The sequence below is a fragment of the Tursiops truncatus genome, chromosome 13 (genome assembly GCF_011762595.2).
Source record: "Tursiops truncatus isolate mTurTru1 chromosome 13, mTurTru1.mat.Y, whole genome shotgun sequence".
In the NCBI taxonomy this organism is placed as follows: Eukaryota; Metazoa; Chordata; class Mammalia; order Artiodactyla; family Delphinidae; genus Tursiops; species Tursiops truncatus.
In genome coordinates, this window is record NC_047046.1 from 947,894 (window position 1) to 970,262 (window position 22,369).

At 52.5% G+C, this 22,369-nt stretch overlaps 1 protein-coding gene across 30 annotated transcripts in view; it reads right to left on the reverse strand.

The window, feature by feature from the left end:
• Positions 1-22,369, reverse strand: part of EP400 (E1A binding protein p400) — a 115,352-nt gene that overhangs the window by 48,199 nt on the left and 44,784 nt on the right. For 26 of the 30 annotated variants that reach the window (XR_012325083.1, XR_012325076.1, XR_012325074.1 and 23 more), the window contains 13 exons: positions 22,210-22,299; positions 17,949-18,056; positions 16,829-17,019; positions 16,412-16,589; positions 11,633-11,769; positions 10,467-10,636; positions 9,903-10,077; positions 9,665-9,801; positions 7,149-7,335; positions 4,740-4,906; positions 3,125-3,291; positions 2,033-2,275; positions 21-185 (listed from right to left, as the gene is read on the reverse strand). Coding sequence is in view for 15 of the 30 variants with exons in the window: in XM_073789915.1 (XP_073646016.1) it covers positions 21-185; positions 2,033-2,275; positions 3,125-3,291; positions 4,740-4,906; positions 7,149-7,335; positions 9,665-9,801; positions 9,903-10,077; positions 10,467-10,636; positions 11,633-11,769; positions 16,412-16,589; positions 16,829-17,019; positions 17,949-18,056; positions 22,210-22,299 (2,115 nt within the window). In the remaining 15 variants the exon portion in view is untranslated. The remainder of the gene's footprint in view (positions 1-20; positions 186-2,032; positions 2,276-3,124; positions 3,292-4,739; positions 4,907-7,148; positions 7,336-9,664; positions 9,802-9,902; positions 10,078-10,466; positions 10,637-11,632; positions 11,770-16,411; positions 16,590-16,828; positions 17,020-17,948; positions 18,057-22,209; positions 22,300-22,369) is intronic. The other 4 variants (XM_033836691.2, XM_073789916.1, XM_033836692.2 and 1 more) reach the window with 1 other exon arrangement.

Here is a 22,369-nt window from a genome sequence, read left to right on the forward strand (position 1 = left end):
CGCCCGCCAGCGAACCCTACCTTGGAGCTGCAGGGGCTGGCCGGCTGTCAGCTGCCGCAGCTGGCTATGCGACAAGGTGAACTTGTTGCCCTGGAACTGAAGCGTCACGGGGCTCTCCGGCTGGGCGACTCGGCTCGGCGGGCCCGCGAGGGAAGCCAGCTGGGCTATTTTGACCACCTCCCCACCTGCGGAGACGCAGAGGAGACGAGAAAGAAAACTCTTGGGAAGAGTTTTCGATTGCTATACTGACGATCACTTGTCACAGAGAATGATCGTCTGTAGCAAAGTGAAGTGTCACAGAAACATTTATTGGGTATTTCTAACACTTTCAGAAAATATTTTAATAGAAAAAAAACAATTAAAATTAACACCAGATTTTAATGGTTAACTTCATCATAACTGGTAGAAATTTTAGAGTATCAGATATTAATATAATTAACCAAGCCCTTAAGGAACATTTTGCTTTTCTTTCCAGGCGATAAAAAAGTAGCAAACATCAGAAGTAGCGGAAATGTATTGGTCATACACTTTGAAACTCTCGTATCAACCTCTCAACTTCAGAATCCTTTCAGAATGTGAGAAAGTACATGTCTGATTTAGCTCACAGAGATAAACAAGATTTTATCACTACAGATATAAAATAGAGAACTAGCTTCAATTACACTCATAACCTTTTCAAAATGTGGGAATGTATTTAAGTACATAAATACATCACACTTTATGATACAGTGTTTCACACTAATTTGAACTAGATCGTAGGATTCAGTCTATAATTTTAACTGTGAAAAAATGGAAGATTTAACACTGCTTAAAGCATTTTTTTTCCTTAAAAACAGAACTCAGATGGAGTCATATGCACCTCACTCAAAAAGGTACCACCTTCAAACTGTAATTCAATAATAGCTTTAAAGGCTTTTTTTTTTTTTTAAAACCCAATGGTTGATATTCGAGTCTAGATGTTCCTCCCATGAAAATTCAGGCCAGAATTAGTAGTGATGCTATAAAGAGAATAGTTAGCAAAAGACGAGGAAAACATCCAAGGATATCTTGCCCACAGAAACCATAAACAGGAAGGGAAAACGGAAAAAGAGATGCAGAGATCTGTGCACAGAACTACGACTCTCCCACAAGCCCTCCTCAGTCCAGAAGTGGAGGCATGAAAGGCGGCCTGACCCTGCGCCCCCCAAGCACGGCCCCTGGGTACACCCCCGGGACTCCTACCCCTGGCCCAAAAGAAAGAAAAAGCGCAATGTATGCAAGGGCTGTCCTCCCCTGGGCAATGAACCAGGATAAGTGCTTCGCATCTGCTGGCACGGAAGACAGGCTCATCACAAGAGAAAACCAGCCTGAACCCGGTGTCTGCTCATGACACTACTTCTCTCTCTCTCCTGTCTCTCCAGAGAGGCCTCAACACAACTTGTGGCAACCGATAAAGTGCTCCAGGTGGCATGTGAGAAAAGGTGTGGCCCAGGACAGTTTCCATCAGGGTACTTCCAACAGCAGGGTGGACAGAGGTAGTACCCTAATCGCGCTGGTCACAATAAAAAGTTCTATTTATAAAATGTAAGAAGGTTGCGATGTTTCAGGGAGTTATTACAAAATGTCTCACTTGAGCAATAGTCATTCCAGATTTAAATTTGGTAATAAGCAAGAGACTAAAAGGAAGTCGAAGCCTAGTTCACAAGGCTTTCGTTTTATTGCCCTTTGCTCTCCGAGGGGCCCTGGAGGCTGGCGGGACAAACCCGTGGCTCACAGAGGAGAAGTACCATCCTCGGCCACCGGGCCGAGCACGAGCACGGGGGAGAAGCAGAGCTGACGGACGGGGTCAGAAGGAAGGACAGAGAAAGGCCCTGAGCGGAGCCCTCCCTCTGCAGATTTAGGGCTGGAAAGGACAGCGTGGCGAAAGGCAGCACCGGACACGGGGTCGGGGAGACAAAGGGAGTGGACAGCAAGGCCCTTCACACGCCGCTCGTGTGAACGCGATGTCCTTGTACAAAGAGGTGGCAGACCCAGGAGAGGCGAAGCCACTTACTAGGCAGGCGCGCCTGGGCCTGCGAGGTGAGCACCAGCCCCTGAGGCAGCGCGCTCTGCCCGGCCGGGTGCGAGGGGGCCTGGGGCTGGGGCTGGGGCGGGCCCGGGGTGGAGGCCGGGGCAGTGGTTTGAGCCCGCAGTTTCACAGGATGGGCTGGGCTAGGTGCTGTGCTGAAGGTCGAGGCGGGCTGGTGTCTCGGAGCACCGGTGGAGGCCTGAGAGGTCTGAAACGGGGTTGCTGGCGCTGCAATCGATAAGGTTGGTTTGTGCAAAGCTGTTAGAGGTTCTTCAGAAAATGCAGTATTAAACCCGAATTTTAAAGAAATAAAACAAACATTACTTCATACCGCCTCTCAAAGGAGACGCCCTCTCTAAAAAGGGGGTGGGTGGTCTACAGGATGAGAGAAATCTAATTTTTTATCCGTCGTTAACTATTGATATTTTCACTTCGAGTCCACCAGTCCACGACACGGTGCATTTCTGGAGTAAACGGGAGTGTCACAAGCCGGCCCCTTTGGGCATGTCCGTGAGAACCACATCTTAACCACGCACGGAGGTCAGGCAGCGCTGGCGTCCCCAGCTGCACGAAGAGCTCTTGCAACAAGCAGCTCTGGCATTTATGAAGATCTCAGAAAAACACAGGGGACTTGACATTGAGGACCCCGTGGATGAGGGTTAGAAGACAATTTTGATTACCTTTTCTGCCATTTAACCCTATCCTTCTTCAAGTAACAATCAGGTTACATTGAAGCGGTGGCACAGAGCACAAAAGCAGACTTCCTCAGAAGTTTCACAAATGACTGCGACACGCGTTTCCCGACATAAAAGAGAACGTTTCTGCCGAGGTACATCTTCCCCATCACATCAACAGTAACTCGACTAAGAAGGGGCTATCTTATACAGTTCAAAGACATAAAAAAAAAGCGTAAAACTCACGTGAGAACTACACATGGTCTCCTGGGCAGAGCCAGGGTGCACGGTCCCACTCCCGCTAGAGGAGTGGTCACACGTCCCCATGGGGCCAGGGAAGCACGAAGAACTTCTTCCACAAAAACCCTCTGCGGTGCCGAGCACACCCCCACGAGAGGCATACCTTTTGCATCCGGATTTGCAGAGAACGTGGCGATGGGCGGCCGTCCTCGAACGTGGCCCTGTGGCGTGGCAGTGGCTGTGGGCGTGGCCGTCCGGGGCGGGTGTGTGCTGGGGAAAGCCACGGTGCGGCCCTCGGGCTTCTGGCCGTACTGCACGGGCTGAAACAACCTGGACGCCCGAGCGCGGGCAGGAAGACACGAGCACTGCTGAGACGCGGCAGGCATGGCCTCTTGGACGGGCCCCGGGGATACAGGGCTGCCCCGCGGGCAGTGGGGTTCCCACACCCTGGGTGCAGTTTAAAGAGGGGTGGGGGGATTTCTAAATGCTGTGCTAAGAAGCAGCGCTCACCAGGGACGCTGAGGGAGGTGCTTAGTACCTAAAAATGGTACGTCTACCCCAACGCTTGGGCGATGCAGGGGTGAATGTGATTAAGTTCCCGTGAACGTGGACTAGAAAAACTGCTTCTAACACGTAAAGTCCATTCTACTACTCTTCTGAGTAAGAGTAAAGTGGGGTGAAAAGTCAACTTGCACAACTAGGTAACAAGGCAGTACAGGAAATGGAGAGAATCAGCAGAAATGGTAAAGGCACCCCACAGGCACCAGTGGGTAAAACTGTGAAGGGGGATCCACACCATGGCTGCTTCGTCCGATTTTATCACAAGCAACATGCTCCTCCTATTTCTTTAACCTGGAAAACCATGATGGCAGGACTTCTATACCAAAACCCCCGTGCCATGCGCAGCCAGCAGAAAGCCACTACCCGAGGCCGGGCCAGCCCCGAGGACTGCGGCTTCGTTGCCCTGGCCACGTGTTTAACTGAGGGCTGCAGGCTCCTGTGAGTGTGGGCCAGGCAGCCAAGGCGAGGGTGGTCGGATCCAAGTCGCCAGGGAGGTCACACAGAGAAAAGGCAACAGAAATGGCTGCCATCTGCAGAGCTGGCCCATTTCTCTCGAGAACACCTGTCTGCTTTTCCTTTGTTTTTAGCTGGAGCACAGAGTTGTGCACAAATCCGGCTGCACGGGTGTGGCCTGTCTTGAATCACGTGTTTCGAGTTCCTCCATCTGCGCGCACCGCTCCTCCCAGTCTTGTGGCACCTGTATCATGTCCCTGGAGGCCCTTGATGCTGCAGTCAGGGGTGGAGCCTCTGCCAGACCTCAGGGTCCCAAGCCCGCCCCCCCGCAGTGCCCCCCTGCCCTGACGGTTGCCACCATACCCGCACCGGGTCAGAGGCAGCCTGGCCACCCCGCCCCTGACCACCTCCCCAGGCAGAGCCCTCCCAAAGGCCACCGCTTCTTCAAGATGATGAAAAGAGCCTCTCCTACGCCCTGCACACCCCTACTGCTTATCCCAGCATCCAAGGACATCTGGGTAATTTCCAGGAGAAGCAGATAGCCAAATCAGATGACTAGCCTTTCTTTTCACAGGCTGTAGCCCCAGTTCTCGTGTGGAGCTCCGACCTGGTGGTCCCAGGTCTGCCCGAGAGGCTGCGGGGCCGGGGTCCCTTTCAGCAGGAGAAGAGGGGATGCCACCCAGACCCCACGACACACAACCAGCCAGGACCCAGCCAGAGCTGGCTGGTGAGCAGGAAGTGACGCTCCACACCACACCACACACCTGCTGGGCTTCAGTCTGACGGCCGCTGGCCTGCCCGATGGTGGCGGCGCGGTGAACAGCTCCTCGAAGAGTTTCCGCGTCACCTTCTTCTTACCCAGCAGTTCTGACTCGTGGCGAGTCATTTTATTTTCTAAGCCAATAAGATCAAATATAGAAAGGTCGGTTTCCTAAGGAGAAAAAGAAAACAATTTTGCTACAGGAGGCAGGAAGAAAACAGCTGACTAGGAATCCAGGTCGATTCCAAACCGGGAAGGCCAGGCCCCGAGCAGCCGTATTGCTGAGAGGCACCCGCCGGACCTCGGTGTGCTCAGTTCCCCAACTTAAAGAAAGGTGGGAGTGATGGCACGTGGTCATCCCGAGTGGCAGTGGGAAAGGAGAGGGTGGCACTTAAGAGACAGACTAGACTCAGCAGAGAGGGACGAGCCTGGAAAACGCTCGTCTAAACGGACGGAGATGCTCGGCCTCGTTGGGGAGGCTGAGGGAGAGACCCTAGCGTGCTGGTGCAGGTGCAGCGGGCGTGTGGCACGTCGCTATGTCCGGAGCCCTGGGGATGTTCACTCCACCTGTGCTTCTCTCAGACGTTCTCACCCCCACCAGGATGGCGGGAATCAAAGAGGATGGACAGCAGGTGTGGGCAAGGATGTGGAGACGTGAATGCCCCCACCCCCTCACACCCTGGTGGGGATGGGAAACCTGGCAGCCACCATGCAAGGCAGTTGATCAAAAGGTTAAACATGGACTCTACACGTGACCCTGCAACTCCTCGCCCGTCAGACATGTGCCCAAGAGGAGCCCCACAAGAAGGGAGCCCCACGCCCACGCAAAACTTGCACATGAATGTGCACTCACAGTGGCCAAAAAGTGGAAACCACCCAAGTGCCCATCAGCTCGTGGACGGATGAACATACTGCAGTCCATCCAGACAATGGAGGAAGGAGATTCTGACACAGGCTGCAACGTGGATGAACTCTGAAAATATTATGCTCAAGTGAAGTGAGCCATTGATATAAAGTATCTGGACCTGGTGAATCCACAGAGACAGATGCAGGTAAGTGGCTGCCAGGGCTGGGAAGGGGAGGGGGAATGGGAATGACAGTGCGTGTGGATTTTCTCCTTGGGGTGATGAAATGTTCTAGTATTAGTGGTGATGGCTGTTACACAACTCTGTGAATATACTCAAACCAACGAACTGTATGCTTCAGAACAGTGAGTTTTACGATAACGAGCTACCTCAATAAAACTGTTTTTCAAATGAAAACACAACATAGAAACTACTATCCATGAAACACCCCCCCGCCCCCGTGGTATCTTGAGGTAGCCTGCTTCTGACGCAACTTCATCCTCCATGGCTCCATTTTTCTTTAACTCAACGAAAAACTCATCCCTACCTAAAAGTAATACTATAAATCAACTACACTCCAATAAAAGAGTAGTAGGCATAGTGGTAGGAATCACATTCATCACGTAACTCACCACATACTACTGCTTACCAACCAGGCCCTTCCTCAGACCATCACGTACATTAACTGACCGACTCCTCACGACTTGCCGGTGTGGTGAGGAAACCGAGGCAGACTGACCACCCGAGGCCGCACTCCTCGTGGGGCAGAGCCGGGACGTGAGCCCCTGCAATCTGGCCCCAGGGCCCCTGTCCTGTCCACACCCCGAACCTGCACAAGCCTGTCGAAGCCACAGAGCTGGTTCCTGTTTCTCCACATTTGTGAGACCTCGGCCCCTGGTCCTCTGGGGTAGAGACAGCCGAGGGGAACTCAGGCACCAGCCTGCCAGCGGCCGGCTGGCCTGGGCAAGCTCTCGGCCTCCTGCGTGGAAGCCAGAGCAGGAACGACGGCCCTTGAGGGCTCGGCCCTGCCCTGCTGAGAGCCACGAGCCCAGCACACTTGCGCTCAGAATCACCCAACCTAACCCAATCTCTTTTGTTTTAAAAATTTTGGTTCTGGAAAAACTTTCCAAAATTACCCCAAAATTCAAACACAGAAAGGTATACGACTCTCTTTTTTTGGTCAAAAAATAACCGAGTTTCCCCACCTAGGGACAGTTACTAACATTTTAACAGAAAGGCCCCCGCAGGCCTCAGACCACGCGCGCGCGTGTGAGGACACCCCCGCGGTCCCGCAGTTCCGAGCCCTGCTCTCCTCCACACGCTCTGCCATTTCTCAGGGGCCAACGGTCAGGCGAGGAAAACCCTCCCTGCTCCTTCACACTGTGGGCTCACCCCTCGGGGCCCATTCCAAAGCGGGTTCTAGGTCGAGGGGAAGGCCCATCACGCCGCCACTTGATGCTGCCCAGCATCAGGCGATGGCGAAACGCAGGACGCAAGTTAGTGGAGACCGACATTCCGGAAGCACCCAGAACAGACCTCAGGCAGAGCCGCCCGCACCCTCTGCGTACCTTCCAGAAGTCTCGGTCAAGCGCCTTCAGGATGAGCGAGGCCGAGCGGCACTGCAGCGGCCCCGCCGTGTAGGAGGACTCCGGGAGCCGGGGCGCCACCAGCCCGGGGTGGTTGCAGATCCGCTGCAGCCGCAGCAGGATGCTCAGCACGTCCACAAAGCGCCCGCTCTTCAGAGCTTCCTGCGTCCTGTGCGTGGGGAGAGACACAAGCACTGCCTTGGCTGCGAGCACGTGCCGGCCGGGCTCCACAGACACGCAGTCGGCGTGCTCTCCCCAGACCTGGCTCGCACGGCAACGACATCCGGACCCACCTCTGTGCGGTGAGGGTTCTCAGACTCGCTCACCACCCCCATGACACAGAATGGGCAGCCGGAGAGCCAGGGCGCGCGGCAGACGGGAACAGCCCTCCTTGCCTCCCGCGACAGGGATGACGCCATTCTCCACGGCAGCCATGACGGGCGCCGGCAGGCAGTGGCGGGGTGAGAACACCCGGCCTGGGGGAGAAGGCCCTCGAGGGGCAGGGGTAGGAGTGACTGGACGGGGTGGTCCGGCGAAGGAGGAGACCCACAGGCCTGACACCGCACCGGCGCCACGGGGGCCACAGTGCGGGGACTGCATGGAGGCCAGCTGAGACCTCCAGGCTGGGGGCCCCCAAGGGCGGCCGCAGAGCACAGCGCACCCAGCGGGCGAGGCAGGAAGGAGCCGTGGAGCGGGGCGGGCAGGGACTCGCGAGCAGAGGGGGAGCAGAGGGGGAGCAGAGGGGACGGCAGGACGGGAGGACGGCCTGGACGGTGGAGCACAGCGTCCTGAGTCAGGCAAGCCTAGCGGAGAGGCACGTCTGGGGAAGCCAGTCCCGCACACATGGGATCTGCGGTGCCTGGGGACAGCTCAAGCCGCCACAGGAGGACGCGGTCAGCCCGGCGGCCCAGGCAGCTCCCGCCAGGACGGAGCGCGTGGGCGCAGGGGTGGAGCGGGGTGGGGTCGGGGACGTGGACGGCGCACAGGCGGTGCCAGAGAGCAGAAGGGGAGAGGGGAGGGCGGCCGTTCAGAGGCCAGCGATATGTGTCCGGATGAGACAGGAGAGAAAACACAAGACCAAGAAAACTGCACATGGAGGCTCCTGAGGGCTGAGCTCAGAGCTGCCGGAAGGGCTATAACAGAAACCAGGAGGAGGTGGCACCACCACAGGCGGGCCCGCAGGGCTCTCTGGGAAGGCGGTAGAAACGTGTGACACGGTCGCCACGCAGAGGGCAGGAAGGCGCTGACCGGGAGCGACGTTCAGAGCCCGTCCAAGGACCCCGAGGCCATCGCATCAACACGCACCGAGGCGTGCGGGGCACGCCCGGGAGCCGCCGTGGGGTCAGCACAGGCCTGCTCATGGCCCCCCTTGACTTGACCAACAGGCCCGAGAGAAAGAGGTGCAGGGACCTGAGACAGGGAATCTCCCCGCCGCTCCATCGGGATCTTGCGGCACAGGACAACCTAGGCTCTGCTGGCCCAGTGCTTCCCGGATGCAGGGGCCTCTCCTATGAGCACACAGAGAGCATCCCACACTCGACAAGCGGGACCAAGGTCGTCACTGCCAAGCGCAACCGAAGCGACGTCCCACGGCACGCCACCAAAGAGCGACACGGCAGGCGTCCCGAGGACGCCGGGGCTCTGTCTGTCTGGTGAAGGGATGCCTGCTGGTCCAGGACCCGCCCTCTGCGCACGCTGCGATTCTCTCCGGATCAGCACGGGCTGAGACAGCTGACCGCCAGCAGGCGCCAGCCGTGCCGCGGGCTGTCTGCTCCCAGTGTCCCGGAAGCAGGAGCTGTCACTGCACGTGTTGTCAGGGGTGGGGTCTCCACAGCTCCTATGCCTGACTGAGATGGTCAACGGCCTGCCGCAGCATGACGCTGGTTGCCAAGGACTGGCTACTTACACTCCGTCCTAAAGCTGTCTAAAAAGAAGCCTATGACACAAGCAGGCATTAACAGCAAAACCCTCTCCTGCACACCTGCTGCCGTGGACGCTATCCGGACCACGTTACGCACTTAAGCACACAACGCTCGCGACCAATGACAAAGAGCCAAACAGGTCACGGGAAGGATCATGGACAGGATGGGGCCCCACCCTTCTAGGGTCCATACAGAGGTGCCCGTGGCCACCCGGTGTGGCCCTGGAGCGCCATCTGCGCCTGACCACACGGCACACGGGCCTCGGTCTCACATCCTACACGCGGCTGTGAACGGACGAGCCACTCAATCAGCACGGCCTCCTGCGTGAACCTCCAGTGCGGTGCGGCACCGAGCGGCTTGCGACGCTGCACTCCTCCTGGGCCGGCTCTGGGCATGGCCTCTGATGGGACCAGGGAGGGGCAGCCTGCCAGCCTGAGAGGAGCGGAGCTGCCAGGGCCGGGCGTGAGCATGGCCTCCAGCTGCAGAGGCCCACCGCCGAGGAGGAGCCTTCTGGAAGGCCAGAGGGGCCCGCTCTTCCCCAGGAAGGTGGCCAGGAGTGCGCAGCCCTGAGCTCACCCCGGCTGCAGGATGACGTCCTCGTACAAGGCCTTCTGTCGACTGGAGAGGCGGCACTTCAGGACGTGCTCGTATTTCTTCGTTAGCTGCTTCTCCACATCTCTCTTAGTTCTCCGCAAAATAAAGGGCTGTGTCACCTGAAAAAAGAAAGCTCTCCTTTGCTAAAATGAATTCGTGGCCCATGCACGCGAAGCCGGGGGTGCTCGTCAAGCAGGGACCCGCAGCGGCGGCCGCATACCCGGTGCAGCCGGATGACCACTTTGTGGTAGTAGTCCTGATTCTCCTCGCTGGGGGCTTTCAGGGGCAAGTGCAGGTACGGCCTGGAGATGCCCGGGATGAGGAAGTGCACCATGGTCCACAGCTCCAGGAAGGTGTTGTGCAGCGGGGCATCGATGAGCAGCAGTCGCTGCTGGCTGAACACACAACGGGAGACGACACCTGAAACGTCAAGCTGGGCGCAGAGCCTGTCTCGGGAGACATTCAAGGAAAGGGACAACGATCCTCGGGAGCTAACACACACACAGACACACACACACAGAGACACACACACAGACACACGCACACACACAGAGACACACACAAACACACACACAGACGCGCACACACACACACAGACACACACACACACACACACACACACACACGTCTTGAGGAACGGACTGAATTAAATGAGCGCCTTCAGTGAGGGGAGCCCTTGAAGCTGAAAGGCCATTCTGGGAGCCTGCAGTTTCCTACAGTCCCTCCAAAGAACCTTTACATCAACAATACCCAGCACACAGCACGCGGAGAGGGGTGGCCAGACCTCTGCAGGGTGAACACGGCCTCCCAGTGCCTCTCGGTCATGCCCTTCACACGCTGCATCTCGTCGATGACCAGGCACTTCCAGCGCACCCGTGTGAAGGACGCGTAGCCCTTGAAGAACTGCTTGTAGGACGTGATGCAGACGTTGATGCGGTTGGGCTCTGTCCACCCCTGCAGCACAAAAGCCAGGCCTCACTGTCTGTGCAGGAACAAGCAGCCTGGAGAAGACTTCCGTGCGCGCTCACTGCCCACCTAACCTGCCCCACCGCCGTCACCCCTCCTTTTCCTTGGTCACCTGCTCTCTCATCACACGGAAACAGCTGTTTATGTTTTTATGATCTTTTTCTTTAGGAGGCTGAGCACGTGTGTGGACAAATTACGAAACTGCCTTGCAGGCATTAACAGCATCCAGAAATGGGGCTCGCTTTCATAGTCTATCATCTTAGCGATGGAACACGTATTCAGAAGATGACAGGAAATGTGAGCGTCTATGCTGCAGCTGACTACATTCCAAGATATTAAAAAGCAATTAATTACCAGAGAGTTAAAAAAAAGAGAGAGAGGAAAAAAGAAAAGACCACTCGAAGTACCCGCTTTTTAAGTAAATAGTACTCAACACAGTAGAGTCTAACCATAAGGCAAAATGTCCTCTCCGATGAAAACCTGTGACCTGTAACATACTTCTACCTAGAATCTAGTGCTAGGAACTACTGGGCAGAAAACAGAAAAGTAAGAGTCCACATTTATTTCAGAAGCTCATCTGTTTGTCACAAATATTCCTAATAAACACATCCATGGGAATTATTTTACGGATCTGTAATTCAGAACTCAGGATGCATCACACTTTCTTATTTCTGCCTGTGATAACCAACAGGTCTACAGTTTAATAAAAGGATGACAGCACCTCCAGAGACCATCCGAGCTCTGGGGGAAGCTCCCTCGCTTCCTGGGAGGTGAACACAAGCCCTGCATGGAATGGCGGTTTCCTGAGTGTAGTCTATGCTTCAAGGGGGCTCTAAGCCCAGACAACTAGAAGGTCTCGTATCTCATAAACGAGTGATTGACAGTAATTACACTAACAAGCAGGTGTGGACACTTTGAAATGTGTCTTCTACAGAAAGTAAGATGTTTTCTGTTTAGTTCTATTTCAAGTTTAAACTAACATACCTGTCTCTTTGCCTTGAGTTCTCTATGGCTGCCAACATACAAGAGCGTTTTGAGCCCCGGACACCAGCGCTTCAGTTCGAGCTCCCACTTGAGGATGTTACAGCTCCTCACAACGACAAGATGAGGGCCCCAGTTGCCTACACAGGAGACATACAAATGCCCTCTGTAACAAAAACCATCTGTCTGGGGCAGGTCCCCGGCGCTGTGCCCGGTCAGCAGGTGGGCGTGAGGCCAGGGTGCGACTAGAGCAGACATCACTGGGACGCGGGGGGTCCCTGCCCGCCCTACAGCGCAGCCGCCACCGTCAGGACGGGCCGCTGCCCGGCTCCCAGGGCCAAGGCAGGACGCACTCAACAGAGAGGAACTGAGTGAGTGAGCAGCCAGTAAAATGAGAGCAGATTCAAACATGACCCCTTAATGTAAGCAGGGGAAGGACTCCCATCTACAGTGAACAATGCTCAGAAAGGAAGACCCTCAGCCTCGAGCCCCGCGGCCGGCACGGCCCGCTGGCAGCCCCATGCTACAGGCGCTGGTCCAACACTCACACTCGTCACGGTCCCCAGCCGCCCGTCCGAACACACCCAAACCCATCCCAACCCAGCCCAAAGCACACGGTTTCAACTGCATTCTTTGGAAAACTAAGCGTTTCTTAAATTTCTGGGCAATACACACATAAATGTCAACTTCTGTGCTACAAATAAACATAAACCAAGTTAAAAGTCAGAAATGGCAGGCTTGAAAAAAATATCTGTAACGCACACATCTAGAGCCATTACAGCTCATAAGCGAAGTGTCATTACTACTGATCCTTGAAAAGAACCAGCCAAAACGGGAGAAAACATCTGCAAACGATACAGTTGGCAAGGGTGTAACATCCAAAACATACAAACAGCTCATAAAGCTCAATATTGAAAAGACAAACACCTCAATCAACAAATGGGCAGAAGACCTAAACAGACATTGCTCCAAAAGACACAGATGGCTAAGAGGCACATGAAAAGATGCTCAACATCGCTAATTATCAGAGAAACGCAGATCAAAACTACAGCGAGATATCACCTCATACCGTTCAGAACGGCCACCGTCAAAAAGACTACAAGCAGTAAACGCTGCAGAGGGTGTGGAGAGAAGGGAACCCTCCTACGCTGTTGGTGGGAATGTAAGTTGGTGCAGCCACTATGGAGAACAGTATGGAGGTTCCTCAAAAACTAAAATGAGTTGCCATATGATCCAGCAGTCCCGCCCCTGGGCACATATCCTGAGAAAACTCTAATTAGAAAAGGTACATGCACCCAAGGGTCACAGCAGCACTATTCACAATAGCCAAGACATGGAAACAACCTGAATGTCCATCAACAGAGGAATGGATAAAGAAGATGTGGTGTACACACACACACACACACACACACACAAATACTACTCAGCCATAAAAAAGAATGAAATAATGCCATTTGCAGCAACATGGGTGGACCCAGAGATTATCATACTGAGTGAAGTAAGTCAGCGAAAGACAGATATTATGTTAACACTTATATGTGGAATCTAAAAAATAATACAACTGAACCCATTTACAAAACAAAAAAGATTCACAGACACAGAAAAAAAAATAACAACTTATGGTTACCAAAGGGAAATTAGGAGTATGGGATTAACATACAAACTACTATACATAAAATCGATAAGCAGGGCTTCCCTGGTGGCACAGTGGTTGAGAGTCTGCCTGCCAATGCAGGGGACGCGGGTTCGAGCCCTGGTCTGGGAGGATCCTACATGCCGCAGAGAAACTAAGCCCATGCGCCACAGCTGCCGGGTCTGTGCTCTAGAGCCCGCGAGCCACAACTACTGAAGCCTGCACGCCTGGAGCCCGTGCTCTGCAACGCGAGAGGCCACTGCAATGAGAGGCCTGCGCACCGCGGCAATGAGTGGCCCTCGCTCACCGCAACTAGAGAAAAGCCCGCATGCGGCAATGAAGACCCAACGCAGCCAAAAATAAATTTAAGAAAAAAAAAAATCGACAAGCAGTAAGGATTTACTATAGCACAGGGAACTATATTCAATATCTTGTAATAACCTATAATGGAAAATAACCTGAAAATATATATATATAACACTGAATCACTTTGCTGTACACCTGGAACTAACACAATAATATAAGTCAACTATACTTCAATTAGAATAAAACCACCTAAGAGGAAAACGAACAAGGAAGTGAACAGAAATTCTACAAAGGATGGGACTTCCCTAGCGGTCCAGTGGTCAGGACTCCGTGCCTCCACTGCGGAGGGCCTGGGTTCGATCCCTGGTCAGGGAACCAAGATCCCACAAGCTGCGCGGTGCAGCCAAAAAAAAAAAAAAAGAAAAAGAAAAAAGAAATTTCACAAAGGGAAACATACAAGCAGACGATACACTCTCTGAAGGGCATGACCTCGTGAGTAGGGAAATGTAAATCAACCCCAGGTGCCTTCCCCCTCCAGTGAAAAGCAAGTTTGTTTGTTTGTTTCACTAGCATTTAGCACGTTGTTCCATTTCTGGAGAGGAGGGACAAGTGTCTATATATGTGTTTGTGAGCATGTCTGTTGACACTTGGGCGAAGCAAGGCAGGACACACAGCAGACTGCCCCGAGGGGTCACCACTGGGGATGGAAGCAGGTGGACAGCTACAGACTGTTGGCTGTTTTACTTTAGAAAGAAAAAAGTGGTGAGTTTGTGAGGGATTCCAACTGTGAACTTACCAGAACCCCCTCGCTCAGAGTCTCTTGGAGTGAGCCCTCTGCTCTTGAGGAACCGGTGAACTCCAGCTTTACGGTCCCACAGTGAGGAGGAGGCCAAGGACACTTGGCTCCAGGGGGCGGGGGCAGGCAGGGGAGCCAGGTCCCAGGCAGGCCCCACTCGGCCTGTCCTGTGCGGAAGCGGAGTGGGCGGCACACGCCTGCCCGCTCTCCCTTCAGGCCCCCCAGGACCTGCCAGGCCCCCGCCTCTCCCCCAGGGCGGCAAGCTTCCCAACAGCTGGCCCTCTGAGTCTGTTCCCAGCACCAAGGAGGTCCAGTGACCCCTCCGACACCCGCACTAACACAGACCTCTAACCAGGAAGAGCCAGAGCCCGCGCAGCCTGCAAGGCCCTCACCTGGCCGGCCGGCGGCCTTCCTGGCTCTGCACCCTCTGGCCTCCGCACCAGCCTCAGCACTGTCCCGTAGACACAACGGCAACCCCTTCCGCCTCTGCACCCGCCACCCCATGTTCCCAAGCCCCCCGATCCTGGTGGCCACGGCTCTCTCAGGCCTCTGCTCACGGGCTGTGCCGAGCACACCATACACAATGGCACCGCGCTGCTTCCCGCGTGGGATCCTTACTCGCTGTGCCTGCCGTGAGCCTCACGGGTGGGGGGGCTTCGTTCTGCTCACAGCTGCACCCCCGGTGCCTGCAACAGTGCCTGGGACCAGGTAGGTGCTGGGTAAGCACCTATGGAACGAATAACTGATCCACTTGTTTGTTCAACCGATGAAATAAAATCCCCTACTTTTGAAAGTGTACACTGCTTCCAAGTTCTTACTATTATAAATACAATAATGAACGCTTTTTTCAACTAAACAATACAATAGTAAGACAAGGTAGCTCTTCTATCTTGAGATAACTATATATATAAAAACTCATTTTAAAGTACTACATCGTACACTTTGTGGTACTGGGTCAAAAACAAACATATTAGCACAAGGAAATAAGGCCTCAAAGTTGATCCATTTGTACTAGAGGTAAGATCAAGTAAGCTTTCAAAACCAAGGGCAAAGAAGAGTTATTTACTAAAGACGCTAAGGTAACTGTGAAGGAATTTAGAGGGGCCGGGGAGGAAGAAACGATCCCAGGGCTGAAGGAATCTCCATCCAGCCGACTCAGGGTGCCGACTCCCCCTAAACTCGAGGGGCCCCCCCCCGCTACTGAAGCTGTGACACAGAGATGAAGGCGGAGGCCTGTGCTTCCTCAGGAGCTGGCTACGTGCTGGAACGCGAGGTTCCTGCTCCCCTACCCCCGGTGCTACGGGACACTTCCCTTGCGGAGGAAGCCTATAAGCCCCTGTCCCATGTTAGAGAGACGCACACAGGCTCGTCCACAGCCCCACAGCACAGGCGGGGAGCAGGCGGGCGCCAGGCCCACAGCCAAGCGGAGGGCAGTGAACGGGGGCCGAAGGCTGAACGTCTGTGCGAGCTGGAAGAGCCGAGGGGTGAGGAGGCAGACGTCCGGGGCGAGGGCACGGCCTGCCGCGGAGTGCGGGCACCCCATCCCTCTGCTGCTGCACAGACGCCGAGCCCTCACAAGGCTCCAGGGGTGGCGGGATCCAGCAGAGAGACAGGAGGGCCTGCGCCACAGCACAGGGAAGGCGCCGATGGGCCTCGGCAGGGCGACCAATCACGCCACGGGGGACGCGCACCCGTCAGCCCACGGGCAGCCCAAGGGGAGAGCCCGGCCACGAGGACTCATGCCAACGTGAAGTAGCGCAGAGGCCCTGCGGCCTGGAAGTCACAAAGCCCCAGTCACGCAGCCTGCTGGGTCTTATATTACGTTAGACTTTGAAAAATGGTGAGTTACTCGATCTAGTGTTTGTTGTGAACGAGTGCTTTGTTTGTTCCAGTGATGAGTGCCTCTGAGCCCAGTTCTCTGAGTCTGGACCAGAGCACGGAACAAAGGAGCAGAGAATAAAGGCCTCTCCCCACCCTCACGCCAGATGCACTACCTATGGTTCAGTTTCAGCAAATACGAACTGTTCAAAAAACAACAAGCTCTTACCTTCATTACAGGCTAGGTGGGCAAAAAAAGCAATGATCTGCACTGTTTTACCAAGCCCAGCTTCATCTGCCAATACGCCATTGAGGTTCTTCCGGTAGAGCTTGGCCAGCCAGTCCAGGCCAATCTTCTGGTAATCTCTGAGGGCGCCGTACAGAAGAGCCGGAGCGTTCAACTTCACCTGCAGGGGCAGACGGGCCCAACAGGCACATCTCAGAACAACAATTACAACTGTTGTCAGATCACTCATATGATAAGCCTACTGGAAAGCCACAAAGATGATTTACAGATAACAGGAAAAGAAAGATCCTTAATTGTTTTTCCTGACAACTTCTGCCGTTGGGATAAAGAGCTCGTTTGGAAGGAGGTAGCTTCTCCCCTTAACAGAGACACCCCCTCACACAGGGCGCAGCGGCTCACCGCGGTGCTGATCCGAGCACTGCCCTTGGGCAGGATGGCTTCGGCCACAGCGGTCACTTCTGCGATGTCCTTTGTGTGAGGCTTCCCGACAACCACTCTCTCTGTGGCTTTAAACTGGTCCATGATGAACAGCGAGTCGATGAGAACCACACCCTTCCGGCTCTCCCGGTCACCCGAGCAGTCTTCCATGTCTGTGATCAATGGAAAAACGGGATTTGTGAGGTTTGAGAGGCTGTGATAGTATTATGAGGCCACTTAACATGACAAAAAAAAGAGAGAGAAGAGAAAAAAGAAAAGGAGTTGCTAGAACCCAAACACTTCAAAGACAGAATTGAGCAGCAAGTTTTTAATCCACTTTAGATAGTTAACAATGTATCCAGATAAACAGGTACAAACTCTTATGGAGTTTGTAGGACCGCTCTGGAAGGCCCTTGGGTGAAGTTGGAAAATGTCTGTGCAGCATCAGGAGCTAGTATCACCCAGAGATTTACAGCCATCTAAGGGTTTAGTGACTGCCCTCCACCACCAAGAATGGAAGGATCAGAAGCATCCTAGTCTGGGCAAGCAAGGGGGCCACCAGCCCCCCCCTGGAGTCCTGCTGCAGCGTGGGGTTCGGCAAGCCCTGGCCTCCCCGCAGAATCTTCTGGGCCCCTCCCTTGCTGCCCCCCGCAGGCAGCCACGTCTATGGACCAGAACAGGGGGGATGAAAACAACACGTGGACTCTTCCGGGCGTAGTCTGTGTACCTCCTTGGAACTCCAATAAAAGTCAAGTAAAGTCCTTAAACTGGGTGTGTTAAATTAAACAAACACAGCACAGCCTGGATAAATGATAAAACCTAGGCCCGTAAAATGTGTATAAATCTGGAGAAGAGTATTTCTACATTGTTCACAACTTGATCAAGTACTCTGATAATTATGCCAAGTTAACCAATAAAAATAAAAAGCACAGAATTTAATGAAACTATTAATATAAACTTTCATATTAAATATATTTTCAACTTTTTATCAGACTGAAAGGAGTGAAGGTAATTCTTAAACTCTGTTTTAAGCACCCTTCCTCTGTTAAGTATTTTGGCTTTTGTTTTCAAAGCTGAATTCTTCAAAGATGTTAAAACAGACCTTCGTCTTCACTTGTCTCTTCACTGTCAGGTTTAGGTTGGGGCCACTGGAAATTCGGCAGAAAGGCACCTTCATACAACTTCATCAAATCAATTAAGGGCAATTCAGCTGGAAAGGATTGTAGGAAGAAAGATTATTTTACACCAATAGTGTCAGCAGGGAAGAAAACACAGTCAGGAGAAGGGCCCTTTCATATACAGTTGACCTTGAACAACTCAGGGGTCAGCGTTGCCGACCCTGCAGTGGAAAACCCGAGTGTAACTAGTCTGCTCTCCTTGTGCGAGGTTCCTCCACACCCGACCAGCCGTGGATCGTGCACCACTGGAGTGTTTACTATTGGAAAAACTCCACGTGTAAGTAAGTGGACCTGTGCAGTTCACACCCGTGTTGTTCAGGGGTCAAACGTATATTCCTTTTCCTAGCTTTAAATTAATTCCTTGGAAACTGTATGTATTTTCTAAAAGCACATTTATCTTTTTCCAAAAACTAATAATGATTGCCCGTTACTGATACAAGATATACGACCTTTTCTTTATAAAGATGAGAATCTTTGAAATGAAGAAACTCAACTTTTATTCATAAAGGAACAAATATTCCTGAAATAATCTTAATAAATGTACAGTAAAATCTACAGATTAATAAATGAAAATATAAAAATACCACGATAGAAATAATCAGAGGAGATGAGACATAAACATACGAAACATCAAGTAAAAGTAAAAATAAAACAAAAAATGTTCAAAAAAGATGATAAAATATTGCTATAGACTTTTTGTATAAAGAGCTCACCCTAACTGATCAAACAGCCCACCACACGGAAGCCCAGTGGGCGAGGGACATGGAGCTGTCTCACACACAAAACACTCTAAAGGGCTCATGAAGTATCTCTTTAACTGAGCACCTCCAGAAACCAGTGCGCAGTGCATCCCCCACTGCATGGCAACCACCTTACAACCGTAATGCTGGATGAGCATAATGAATCGAACAGTCTCACCACGGCGGGTGATGGTACGAACAGGCTTAACTTTTCTGGAAACCAGTGTGAAAAGCTGAAGAGCTTTAAATTTCATGCCCTCTGACGTCACTATTTCCCACTCCATGGGTCTGTCCAGGGGAGTAATCGGAAACTTGGACCCAGGTTGGTATTCAAACACAGTTCCACTGGGTGTTATATATAACAAGGCAACGAACGCTGTGAGCTGTGTACCCGTGATACATGAGCCTTTCTGCACGTACACCGTATGTCACTAAAATCTGTGGTCAAAGTAACAAACGCCACAGAGAAGTACCCCAAAAGAACAGCATTAAGGGCTCTCTTCGTTTAAGACTTATAATCCAGTGACTTCACTTGCTCATGATTTAAACTATTCGTCATATGGGGCTGATAGGTAGATACGTGATAAAGCGAAGACCAATCGTGGAAGGGAGGTGGCGGGTGTATGGGCGTTCGCAATAAGGTTCTTCAACTTTTCTGTTTGCATGTTTTCATAACAAAATGCAGGGAAATGTACATATACATCATATAATGACTATCAAAGTAGGAAAAAAAGAAAAACAGCAGAAACAACTGAAAAACTACCTCAAGAATAAGATAATTCGTAAGGTGTCTTGGAACAAACAACTCACAGGAATCAACAGCCTTCACACGTATAAACTAGTTTGAAGATATAATGGGAAAGAAGATTCTATTTAGACAGAAAGTATTTCTATACTTCTTTAGACAGAAAGTATTTAAATACTTAGAATTTAGGTTTTAAAAAATTCACAACATCTTCATAAAGAAAGTGCTGAAAGGTTCATGAGGGGCACGAGAGGAGACCCGACCAGGAAGAGGCACCCCAGTGAATGGACGAAGATGTGCCCCGGTGACACGGCTCCCTGCGGTCACAGCCTGGTCAGTTCCCCTGAGTGGCCAGGGATAACCAGGGCGATCGCCTGCTGTGGGGACACCAGCCACCGTGCCACCCCATCCTGAGGACGCTCGAACAGCCACCCAGAGAAGTCCCCGTGTAGGGGGACTGGGCTCGCCCGCCAACAACCATCCACCCGGCCAGCTAGGGGGCCAGCAGGGGTGGACCGGAGGCTGGGCCTGCTGGCGGCCGCATCTCCGTGAGACCCGAGCCAGAAGCACCCGGCCGGGCTGCTCCCAATTCCTGCCCTACAGGAAGGGGTAGAGCAGCTCCAAGTTAACACAGACTCTACCAAGTCAGGGATGCACACAAGAATCAGGAAGGCCTGCAACAAGAATGCAAGACAAGGTGTAGCTCAAAGGCCAAGAGAAGAGAAAACAGAACACTGGATTTGAACCAAGCAGTCGTGACCAACCGCCACAAGCTGCTGCCTTGCCGGGTGAAAATGTCCCTCTCAAATCAAGAACAAGCCGAAGGCCGGGAAATGCCCTGGCGGTCCAGCGGTTAGGACTCCACATGCTTTCACTGCTGAGGGCCCGGGTGCAATCCCTGGTCGGGGAACTAAAGATCCCACAAGCTGTGTGGTGCAGCCAAAAACAAAAGAACAAGCCGAAGGTGCCCACCGCCAGCACCTCTATTCTACACTTCATTGCAAGGAACGGTAATAGAAGGACCAGGGTTATAGAGAAAACACTGTTATTCTTCAGAGATGAAGTAATGTGAGAATTTAGCACAGCTGCTGGATTTAAGATCAGTAAATAAAAATCAACTGCATTTCTACAGACCAGCAACAAATTAAAACGTAATCTGAAAAAGAAAACCACTGATTACAACTTCAAAAAATATAATGCACCTAGAAATAAATCTAATAAAAATACGCAACCATAAAATGTTAGCGGAAGCGATTGAAGGAGATCTAAGTAAACCGAGAGGCTACTTTGATCATAGGTTGGAAAAGCTCTTCATAGAGATGCAATTCTCACCAAACACCCACTAATTCAACCACATTTGAATCAAAATCCCCAAGCAGTTTTTCTCTGAAACTTGATAAACTGATTCTGAGCTGCATCTGAAATAGACCCAAATTAGTCAAAGCTCTCCTAAAAAAGAATAAGGCAGAAGGACTGACCTAGCTATGCCTCAAGAATTATTATAAAGCTAGAGTAATCAAGGGAGTGTGGTATTGGTACAAACTGACCAGTAAAACAATGAAGGTCCCAGAAAGAGCCGTGCGTCTCAGGAAAACGTGACTAACACGTGAGCCGGCACTGAGCATCACTGAGGAACGATGCCCTTTTCAAATGGCACGGGGAGAGTTAGTGAACCATTTGGGGAAAAAAGAAGAAGCTGCACTCTTATTTCACACTCGAGACAAAAGTGATTCTTGGTGGATTACAAACATTGATACGAGCGTAAAACAAAAATTTTTAGACAATGCACAAAGACATCCTTTTGATCCTGAGGTTAAAAAAATTTCTTTTAAACAACACGGACAAACTCAACTACACTAAAATTAAGAACACCTGTTCCTCAAAAGGCACCATAAAGAGAAGGAAGACCCACCCCAGACTGGAAAAAGGTTACTAGGACACACGTCACTGACAAGGAAACGTGTCCAGAACACAGGAAGAACACCCAGAGTCAGTACAGAAAAGAAAACCCAAAACCAAGGGGGCGAGGACAGCTGTGAGAAGACGCTGCGCCTCGTGGGTCACACTCCCCCACCACAGGCAGACACCACCAGGCGCTCCTGGGACGCAGGGCCCGGCCCAGCACTCCAACCACGGCGGAGCGCCGCCTCGTGTGTGCACGCCCTGCAAGCCGGCCCCCCTGCTCTGAGCACAGACGCCCAAGCATGTGTGCACAGGACACACAAGAGTGCTGCAGGCAGCGCCGCCTGTGAGGGCGAATGCAGGGAAACCACCGAACTGCCCACCAACAGCACAACCGCTAACCCGTGACACATGCACACACAGACCACCATTCAGCCGTGGGCACTGATTCTGTAGCAACACACCTCCACGAGGACGAAACTCGGAAACGGAACTGAGAAAGGCCAGCGGGTGAGCCTCCAGAGTGATTCCGTTTATACCAAGTTCTAAGACCCAAACAAAGCGGTACGTTCAGGATTCACGCAGGGGGAAGGGGAAACTGAGTGGAAGGAATGATAAACGCCAAGATCCAGGCCGCAGTCACCCGCTGGGACAAGGGCAGAGGCAGAATGGCGCTCTCTCCTACACTGGGTGGCGTGGCTGCTTACACCGCATGCAACCTATTGCGGTTTTCATACCTTACGTGTGTGTTTCAATAAATGTTTAATAGAGCATCGCAGGAAGCCGCTCGGAGCCCACCTTCTCTGGCTAACTCCAACAGCTCCGCCTGGTGGTCCGCAGCCCCCTCCAGCGCCTCTTCCTCTGCAATCGTCTCCTCCTCGTCTTCCACTGGAATGGCCACCATCAAAGGTCAGCGAGAGACCCCACGGCATCTTCCTCGCAATTACTCAAGAAACGC